The following is an 11,039-nucleotide window of genomic DNA, read 5'->3' on the forward strand; positions in this document are numbered from 1 at the left end:
GAAATAGAGAATACAAAAAGAAAAAGAATATCAATGGGAAAACACCTTATATATGTGAAGAAAAATGGCATTGGAAATCGAAAAGGATGTAATCATTGCATTGCACCTTGCAAATCTCTTAGGAAACATACCCATCACCATGTTAACTTTCAATTTTTTCTTCTAATGAGGGAGTAACTACAATGTCTTGAAGTTATTATAAACCTAATATTAGTTTTTTGTTTTTTTAGTCTTTTGATGTAAATTAATACTTTAATAGTAGATTAATGTAGTGAGATTTCTCTCTTTTTTTTTTTTTTTTTTTTTAAAAAAAAAAAGACAAACTACTTGTTTTAGTAGTAGAGAAGTTGGTAGCTTAGTCAACAACTAGCATGGTTGTGTGATTGAAAATTTTAGCCAACCTTTCTACATTTTAGTGGATGTTTGGGAAGTCATTTGTATTATCAAGATTTATCCAAAAAGAGGCTAAGGCAAGTGTGAGGAGAGAGTTGTTTTAAGAGACTTAGTAGGACTAAATGACACACGACAACAATTAAAGATGATTCAATTGCTAGCTTGAAATTATTGTCTTTAATAATTAGTCTTAAATGTGAGGGAGAAACTAAAAAAAAAACGCTGGAATTTTGTACTTCTCTCTAAACTTAGAGTTGCAATTGAAAAGGGAAATCAAAGTAAAAAACTAAATGCTAAAGAATAATCAACTTGCTTAATAAGTAGATAAATTACTATTTGAAATTCTACAAGCAACTAACAAGATACCAAGAAAGGTATATGGAAGTCTTCTAGAAAGTATTTGATAGGTTGAAAATTGATAGTAGTGAAAATAAATGCTTGCCTTCAAAAGTTCACTTGCCTCTAAATAAATTCTTGTTTGAAAATCATTAAACTGGTATTTTATATATTTCAATTTTTGTAAAATAACTCTGCACCACTAAGTTATTGCTCATCTTTTTAAAAATGATTTTTTCGACATAGTTGAAGGAATTCAAGAGGAGAAAAATAGTTGAAGTATCATGTGAAACTTACAAACATCTTGTTGGTTGTGTTTAGGGTGGTTTCCCTATTTGAGTGTTTCATGCTACCTATTGTCATATATGGAAAAAAAAAATGAGAATTGTAATTTTGGTAATGTACTACACTATTGTGTAATAGAATATAAGATGATGATTCTTCTTTTTGTGTTGTAAATTTGGTTTTGATTTATGTAAATCAAGTTTTAGGATGTTAATAGAACTTATCATAGTTAAAATTATTGAATGAATATTTAAATCTAGATTTTAGGTGTTAAAAGGATGGAAAAACAAGTTTAAAATAGTTGAAAAAGAAAAATAGCAAAAAATGCAAACTTGCGTAAAAGTTTACTTAGAGTTGTGTACACAAGCCTTTGAGCTACTTAGATCCTTGTATGCAAACCTTTGAGCAAGTTGAGTCCACATATGCAAACCTTTAAGAAAGTTAAGTTTGTGTACACAAACCTATGAACAAGTTGAGTCCACATAGTTTCTCAAGCATTTTACATTATGCAAACTAAGCGCTAAGCAACTTGACCTTGTGGAAGGAACTAAGCGTCATTCTTCCAAAATTTCACACACTTGCATAGATAACCCACATGACCTTGAGACAACCTTTATGTGCCCCTACATTGTGAACATTGAAATAAATGTCCTTACTTTGTTATTTATATTTCCATTTACTTTAATTTATAATGTAAATAATGGAGTACCCCTATTTGAATTAAATAAAAATATTTTCAAAAACCAAATCTAATTCAATCAAAATTTGATTTTCTAGTCTAGTTATGAAAATTATTTAAATGACAACTTTTATGAAAAAAAAAATTATGGAAATGGCTTGCATGAGTAGAATTTACAAAAAAAAAAAATGAAAATTCCAAAAGATTATTTTTAGTTCTACCAACATAGAAACAACAAAATCCATTACTTTTTATCTTAAATTGAGAAAGTTTTACAAATAGCCTATTTCTCATAGATAGTGAAATTTCAACACAACTAAGTCAATATATAGAGCAGACTCGAAGTTTTTTAATCTAAACAACTATGTTCCAAAGGCATGAAAGTAAAAAAATTTGAGCCCAAACTCTTAACTTTTTCCTTAATTCACACTTTACGTTCTAAAATACTTAGGTGAACCTTGGACATTATACTAGACCATAGTCTTAAATCTTGGGGTGTAATAGGAACTATAAGGATATAGAAGGTTGGCAAGCCTATCACCATAAGGGTACATGTAAGCCCAAGAGAGGATGCTTTAGGATGAGCAGGTAGGGGGTGCCCACAATGTTGTCTCTGCTCACAATGTTGTCTCTTTTAGATCCCATAAGTGACAATTTGCGTATTTAATGTGATTGGATGCCTGTCTCATGCTTACAATGTGAATAAGACCTTACCTCAAAATCAAGTGACCAATAGTCATTTCTTGATTGGGCATTAACAAGGTGTGATGGCATGTACTATTCAACCATTGGTATGGTTATAACTTCTAACAAACCTAATCTTAACCTTTAACACTCCATGTAAGTTGCATATAAAAGGGGATAACATGATTCTCCCATTTATGTTCTCTCTTATCATTTGTCTCCTCTTATTGGCCTAACCAGCCACCTCACTTCAATTAGTCAACATTATCTTTACAGGAGAGGGTGCACATGCCTTCTCACACACCACACTAAGAACGTAGTAGTAATAATAGTAGTATTAGTTAAATAAAAATGATGAAAGATAATATATTTTTCTTAATTTTTCTCAATTAGTTCAACCCTTCTACTCAAACAAACACTAGAATGTAGAATTCATAAAAGTTGCTTTAAAAGAAAAATGACTAATTAAAAGAATCCACCCAATTTACTCAAACTCCCATAGTAGATGTTTTTTGTCATCTATACATAAAAAAAAATTCTGGTGGCATAATCCTATGATTGGATTATTAAAAAGTACTAAATGAGGCAATGGAATTATAGAAAATGGTTTAATTAATAATCATCACTGGCTCTATATTTAAAGTATTCTAACCAACAAACTATATAAGAATGCATGTTCTATATTTGTTAACAATTCTCACCAACTTTAGGTGGTCCTAATGGCCTCATTCAAGGGAGAACCTTGTAAATGACGATTCTCCTGCCTTTGGGCTTACGGTGCAACTTGCTTTAAACCGGGCCTAGCCCAATTCAACCAACAGGTAGGCTTGCACTCTAGACTTACGCAAGCCACCCCAACTCCTCAATACAAACAGGACAAAATTCATCTTATAATTTCAATGGCTATATAGATCCCCCACTCACATATCATTGTCTTGTGCTGGTTTCAAATTTAAATTATAAACCATACTCTAGATCATATGAAAAGCCAATGCTTCTTCTATTCATATTTTTCACAACATTTGTAGCAATTTACCCATTTTAAATACAACACAAAATTAATCATCCAACCATTAAATTTACTAATCATGCAAGTGGACATATTTAGGGTTGGAAAAAAAATGATGTAAATGAAGAGATAGAGGCCTAGAATGCAGACAAGAAATAATAATAATGCAGATGGAAAAGGTAGGGAGAGGGAGGAGGGTCCATGGCCTAATATGAATTATAAAAAGGGTCAAAATTTGGACCACACAACTCATCCCCACTTAAAAATTTGTACGACATATCGGTTACCAACTATTTCACCATCTATAAAACCATTGAAAACAACACTACATATTTTTTTGGTATGGAAGCAATACAAATACCAACAAAATTGCCCTTATGTTAAATACCCTTCTCTATAGGTTAACATTAATAATAATTTTTATAAAGAGGGAGAGATGGGAGAGATGGATAGTACTGATTTGTTTGCTACACCTTGTCGTCGCCCAAAAGCAGGAAGGTGAGACAATTTAGCTCCTCACCGGTCCTTTCCTCCATCATTACTTCTCTTTCTTTACTTCTTTTCTATTCTAATGAATATTTCATTCTAATTAATTTTTTTTAATAGAAATTAGACTATTTTTTTAAACCCCATTACAATTTTTGTTAAGAATAAAAAAGAAAAAAGAATGTGTTACAAAAAGGGGAGGGGAGATCCTTCTTTTACATTTCCACTTCTTTTACGAAATTATTAAATAAATAAATGAAATAAAGAATATGAAAACCCAACAATATCAGCAGCCAGCCTTTTTTCACTTTCCTTCTTTATTATCATTCCATTTTCCATCTCTTTTCCTTGCTTTCCTCCTCATCTCTTCCTCATCTCATCTCAAAATTCTTTTCCTCAGAATCTCCAGAAACCCTCTGTCTTTCTCTCTCCATACAGATCCAAAGCTTCAATTTTCGAATCCAAAATCTTTGTTTTTTCTTTTTTTTTTAGATTCTTTTCCCACTTTTCTATTTTCCCACAAATTTTGCATTCCCTGTAATCTTTGTATAAAACCCATTCTTTTCCCTGCAGATTCTTTGCTAAGAAAATGTGGGTCCGCTGATCCTAAACCTAGGGTTTCGATCCGCTTCCTGTAGGCGGCGGGGATTTAGGGTTTCTCTTCATCGACGATGCGGAATCGGTGTTAGGTTTTGGTTATTATTGTGTTGGTGTGAAACTATATGTGCAGATTTGTTGATTTTTGGGCGATTAAGAAGGTTGTTGTGCCACTGTGTATGTTGGGAATTGATGGATCTGAGAGTTGGGAGATTTGATCGGTCTGCGAGAAGGGCATCGAAATTGTATCGAGGGGAAAGGTTTGTTTGTGATTTGTAATGGTGAATGGTCTTTTGGGTTAAGAGGGAAAGGGTCGAGATTGTTTTGTTTTTGGGGCTTTGATTTTAATTGGGATTTGGCATCATGGATCATGTGATTGGTGGGAAGTTTAAGCTCGGCCGCAAGATCGGGAGTGGATCGTTCGGAGAGCTTTACTTAGGTGGGGATTCTTTTCCATCAAATGTAGCTTTGTTGGTCTGGGAATTGTTTGTGTTAATGGTGATTTGATTTGTTTCAGGGATTAATGTACAAACTGGAGAAGAAGTGGCTGTTAAGCTGGTACGTGAATTCTTTATATGCTGAAGATTTCCTTATTTTATTTGATGGTATTGAGATTGAACGATCAAGTGTAATGTTGTTTACAACTCCTGTTTGATGTTATATCCAAGAGAATTGTTGGCTGGAAGCAAGTTCTTTAATTGTTTCTAGATGGTTGAGATAAGGTTTTGTTGAGTTTAATTTTATTCATTTTAGCTCGTAGCAATATCAGAAGAAAGGAATGATCTTCTTTTGGAATTGAATAAGCCTTGCAAAATAATTTGTTTGTGAGCGGTTTAAAAGAGCAGATAAAACATGGTAGTCTATAGGACCCATGAAGAGATGACTAGCCTATGGACATGGATGGTTTGAACCTTTGACTTAAACATATTAACTATCGTTTTTTTTCAAATGTGCATTCTTAAAGAGGGTATTGTTAAGTTAGTTGGTCTGTTTTGATATCATCTCTGCAATATAGATATTTTTAGATGATACCCATTTTAATTGCATGCTACTCCTACTTTTGGTGTTTATAGAAGTTTCAAGTTTAATAAGATTTGAGCTTTATCCAATGAACAATGTTGGGTACAGCACAAAAGAAGCAGTCCTTCACTTGTAGATTGCTTGTGAGTTGAACTCACACTAGTTTTTACTTGCAGTTTATAGTATAAGTTTCCTCCTAAGAACAGTATCAGGCTAAGCTTTTGTTCAGTTTGATTTTGATCATAGTTTTGCTTGTTTGTCATAAAGGTTGTAAATGCCCTTGGACACTAATAATTCTCCATGGTTATTTTCTTTTCATTCCACTTTACTAACTTAACTCTCTCTCTTTTCTGTAGGAACCTGTAAAGACAAAGCACCCTCAACTTCACTATGAGTCCAAATTGTATATGCTTCTTCAAGGAGGAAGTAAGTTCCTATTTTTTCTATTCATACATGTCTGGTTATTTTGTTGAGTCAAAGTCAATTCTATTTGTCTATTTTATACATATGTATTTATTTTATTTCTTTTTGGATGAAGCTGGCGTTCCCCATCTCAAATGGTTTGGAGTTGAGGGTGAATACAATGCCATGGTCATTGACCTTCTTGGACCAAGCCTTGAGGACTTGTTCAACTACTGCAATCGGAAATTTTCATTGAAAACAGTTTTAATGCTCGCAGATCAACTAGTAAGCAAGCTGATATTTCCAACATAGTTGTGTTTTGTTTGTGTAGCTTCTATACTTACACTTTTTCCTCTGTTTTATGTAGATTAATAGAGTTGAATATATGCACTCAAGGGGTTTTCTTCACCGTGATATAAAGCCTGATAACTTTTTAATGGGTTTAGGACGAAAAGCAAATCAGGTACACTCTTCTATTGAATACTTTGATTGCTTGCATGATGTCTGCATTTTCCATACATAGAAGCGTTTTGACCACTTTCAGTTGGTTGTAAGATTCTCTGTTTGATGTTCACTGGCAATAAAATCTTTTTGAATATAAAAAGTGCCAGAAATCTCATGTCACTTTTATGTTTGACATATATGGGTAAGAATTAATGAGATAAACTGCTAAAGTTTATAGTGGAACTTCTTTAGCATACTCACATTTGGAGTTTAATAATTTGTATGGTCTGAGAGGTTTCTGGCACAAAATTATTCACAATGCTGAGAAGTTAAATTGTCTCCTTAGAATTAATTTTAAAGTGACAAAGCAAATATCTCATGTTCTAAAATTCTGGACAAATATTTTGCATAATTTTTATTTAATTATATATACTCATCTCTAGATGTTTAGGTGATTAATGCACCTTGCATGTGAGTTTAGGAAATGAATGGTGGGATAATGGGGCTTTTATTGAATTTTTATTATCATAATGAGAATGTAAGTATTTCTGTTGTCTGCTAATTCTTGTTTTTAGTTATATTTAGGCCAATACATGCTTGCCATATGATCAACCCAAATTTTCTTGAGCTCATCTGATTGACAATAAATTTTATGCTGCTTTGAGAAATGTCCTTGGCCCATGCCAACTGGGAATTTTCTGCAGAACTACAAGCTATATATGCAAAGGCTATCTAGAACTATATAGTACTCCCAAAAAATAATTATCCAATATTGTCATAAAAATTGTTCTGAATAAATGCAGATTAACTTTTTTTGCCTGTTTACATTCTCACAGGTTTACATCATTGATTATGGCCTTGCTAAGAAGTACCGAGATTTTCAGACACACAAGCACATACCTTACAGGTGGGAGACATTCCTTAGTTTTCTAGGGAATGTGATATAACCATTTCTCGCTGTTCTGTTTAGGACCTTGTGTCCCATTTTGTTAAACTCCAATTGTAATATTGCTGTTCTATATGCAAGCTAGTCTCTGTTTTCTGATGCATTCTTATGTGAAAGTTTCCATATATCTATATCCATATGCATGGCGAGATGCTTGGCATGCATGTCTATTTTTAATTTTTGTTATAATGATTTTAGGGAGAAGGAACAGAGGAGAGTAATGTAATGTTTCCTCCATTTTTTGCGTTTCCTTTCTATCATGTAATAATTGCTGATTTTAAGCATCCCAGGGGTATGACATACTTTTCCAGGTTCTCAAGCACCTGTTTTTATTGAACTAGAGAAAACTCTCAATTTGGTAGTCATTTTTTATCTTACTTCCAAAGGAAGTTTGAAATTCTGAGCCTATTATGCTTATTTAAGAGTTTTGATATGTCAAGGAGATGTGATTATTATCCTTCTGACACAAACAAAAACCAGATTAAATGGATGGTGATTGTTGCAACGGATCCAGGATTACTGATGAATGGGGATTTTTGCTTTTAGTACTTGTTTATTATGTGTACTTGTGGGTTGTCGTTATTCAGGGTTACTTGCCATCAAGCAGGTAGGCCTTGGTGTCTGTATAATCCAGTTGCAATAACCAAATGATCTACTGTTAAAAAAAGGCTAAAGAAAAGTTAGACAACAGTATCTAGACCTTGATGATGAAGGCTATAATGCATGGTTAGGATGTTTTAGCTGCAAAATGATTGGGCTTTGATAAACATCATGCATATTCATTTTGTTTTTTCTTTCAGAGAAAACAAGAATCTCACTGGAACAGCTCGCTATGCAAGTGTTAACACACACCTCGGAGTTGGTGAGTGAAGTTGACTTATTGCAACTTGTAACAAAACATGGCTTTTTGCTCATGCTATCATATATTCAGATTCTTGCAACCTTGCATTAGTATGATTGTTTTTTGATGTGATTGAATGTTGCTTGCAGAACAAAGCAGGAGAGATGATCTGGAATCTCTTGGTTATGTGCTAATGTATTTTTTGAGGGGAAGGTTGAAAATGACTAATGACGTCACTTTTGTATTCTTTTGAATCTTTTTTCGCATTTCTAACTTAGTTTGTTATATTCCTGCCTCAGCCTTCCATGGCAGGGCTTGAAAGCCGGTACTAAAAAACAGAAATATGACAAGATCAGTGAAAAGAAGATGCTGACTCCCATAGAGGTGCCGTTCTTTGCTCCGATAGGACACTTATGATATGTTGAATATATTAAGAGCCTGTTTGGGTTAAGCTTTTAACTTCTAGTTTTAGCAGCAGAAGTAGGAGCAAGTAATATGTTGAATATTTTAAGAGCCTGTTTAGATTAACTTTTAACTTCTACTTTTAGCAGTACAAGTAGGGGAAGAAGTAACCATTATTTCTATGAAATTGATTTTATGATTTGGAATGTATTTTAGAAAGGGCTTTTATTAGAAAATTTGGCATTTTAAAGAATTTAATGAAATAAATATTTGCTTCCCCACATTGTGTTCCCTACTTTTTGTTTACGAATCATGTTGGGAATGTGTAGCCCAAGTTTGAGAAATTCTATTCAAGAAATTTTAAAATTTGCATTTTTCCTTTGAGCATTCTGTTTTGCTTTTAAGACACTCTCCCAAACAGGTCTTAAGTATGATTACTAAGTCACTGGGTTGTTGAGTTATATATCCCCACTACTAGCTTCTCTTGCATATTTATTAACCGGATTTACATGGAATGCTAATTTCACAGGTACTTTGCAAATCATATCCATCAGAGTTCACATCATATTTCCATTACTGTCGATCATTGCGGTTTGATGACAAACCAGATTATTCATACCTGAAGAGGCTTTTCCGGGACCTATTTATTCGTGAAGGTAGACTTATAGACATTTGTATTCCAATATCTGAATATTATTTTCATTTCTTGTTATTTTTATTTTAAATATTTATTCTGCAAGTTGATCTTAACTATAGACTGATAGAAGTGCTGCAATTGCTTAATCTTAGTTTTGAGAATGACAATTGGTGCAGGTTATCAGTTTGATTATGTATTTGACTGGACCGTACTCAAGTATCCGCAAATTGGATCCAGTTCTAGAGTGCGGGTAAGCTCTTCTTAGTTGCTTGGCTTGTGTAACTTACTATTCTTTTATAAATTGTTTCTCTTATTCTTCACATCCCTTTCCAGCAGCCTAGTGGAAAACCAGCTTTAAATCCTGGACCATCTGCAGAAAGAATGGAGCGGCCATCAGGTTTGTTTCTTTCACAGAAAGGTTCAGAAATGTGTTGGTCAAGGTTTCTATTTAATCAATTTTAATTGCCAACCTAGATATTTAGATTCTAAGTTATGGATGTGTTCTCTCAACTACTTGCTTTCTTTTTCTGTGTCATGGATTTAAATTTACATTTCTATAATTGAGTTGATGTGTCTGAAGAATTTGGTATTTCTCTGAACATCACTGATGGTGTGGTCTATAGTGCTTTCATTTTATTTTGAAAAAACTTCTGTTTGTTTCCTATCTCTGATTCAAATACTTCTTTCATCTAGTGGGACAAGAGATTCGAGATAGATTCTCAGGTGCAGTTGAAGCATTTTCTAGAAGGAACAACTCAGGTTCTGGTTATCATGGTGACCAGTCCAGGCACAGAGGTTCGGAGGATGTACCATCTTCAAAGGATGTGGTGAGTTGCTGCAACAATAAGATGTGCACATTGTGCATGAACTTAAATTCTTATTACTTTGTCCCTTCCATTTCTGTACTTGGTTCTGGTTTTAAGTTGTAGTAGACACCCTAATTGTCATTTTCCCCTGAAAAGAAGTCCAAATGTTTTAACTACACCATCAACCCTTGCCCATTTTTCTAAACTTGGGCTGTTTCTTTCAGCAAACTGATTCTGAAAGACCCCGGAGCTCCTCTCGAAATGGCAGTACTTCAAAGAGGGCTGTTGTATCAAGCAGCCGCCCAAGCTCCTCTGGTGAACCTACTGAGACTCGTGCAAGCCGTCTGGTCTCAGGCAGTGGCCGCTTGTCTACGACTCAAAGGAGCCAACCTGGTTTTGAATCGAAATCATCATCTTTCACTCGTGCTTCTGCAGCAAGAGGTGGGCGTGAAGATCCTCTACGGAGCTTTGAGCTCCTAACGATTGGCTCTGGGAAGAAGAAATGAGGGAGAGATTGATCTTGTAAGAAGTTGATTGGGAGGGGGAAATTCCCCTGGCTAGTGTCCTATCAGAATCTCAGCACCCTTGATAGTTTTACCATGGCTCTGTATATGTGAATTATGCATTATTGGGCTCACATGCGCAGTTAGAAGCTCAGTCAAAGCACTCGAGACTCTTCCTTCTTCCTCTTTGAGAGTTCGTGCCATTATATTGCCTTGTAGACTATATCCAAGAAACAGAGAAAATATCTCACTTCAGGGAATTGTTTATATATTTGAGACTTCAGTAGTTGTAATAAATACCTCTGGTATATGATGATGAGAAACTTATCTGAAGGGTCACAGCGCTCGACGCCCCCCCTACGTGCGACGCAGTCGTCTTTTCTTGATGTTTTTTTACGTTGTTTCTTGTCGGTCTCATGCAGGTCATGGTTTTGGCTCTATGGGTCCTACTTCTTTAATGACATGGGTTATTTTGTTGGTCCGTCACTAGAATTCTGCTTATATTACCTTTCGTCTTATCACCTTTGTCAGCCACATGGGCTGCTCCTCAACAGGCAAGTAGGTTGGTT

General features: G+C 34.4%; 1 protein-coding gene across 2 annotated transcripts; it reads left to right on the top strand.

Moving 5' to 3' along the window:
* Positions 1–3,800: 3,800 nt before the first annotated feature.
* On the top strand, positions 3,801–10,803 carry LOC100242639 (casein kinase 1-like protein 10). 2 transcript variants are annotated; one of them, XM_002285251.5, is made up of 14 exons: positions 3,801–4,908; positions 4,987–5,027; positions 5,846–5,915; positions 6,028–6,176; positions 6,259–6,354; positions 7,172–7,242; positions 8,082–8,143; positions 8,272–8,335; positions 8,422–8,506; positions 9,054–9,180; positions 9,338–9,411; positions 9,495–9,558; positions 9,855–9,988; positions 10,192–10,803. In XM_002285251.5, the coding sequence occupies exons 1-14, from the start codon at positions 4,833–4,835 to the stop codon at positions 10,471–10,473; spliced, it is 1,395 nt and encodes a 464-aa protein (XP_002285287.2). In that variant the 5' UTR covers positions 3,801–4,832; the 3' UTR covers positions 10,474–10,803. The 2 variants fall into 2 exon arrangements, with proteins under 2 accessions (XP_002285287.2, XP_010650105.1); XM_010651803.3 differs by having other exon boundaries at positions 3,866–4,908; positions 9,498–9,558.
* Positions 10,804–11,039: the final 236 nt, after the last annotated feature.

Source organism: Vitis vinifera, chromosome 5 (assembly GCF_030704535.1).
Source record: "Vitis vinifera cultivar Pinot Noir 40024 chromosome 5, ASM3070453v1".
NCBI classification, from domain to species: Eukaryota; Viridiplantae; Streptophyta; class Magnoliopsida; order Vitales; family Vitaceae; genus Vitis; species Vitis vinifera.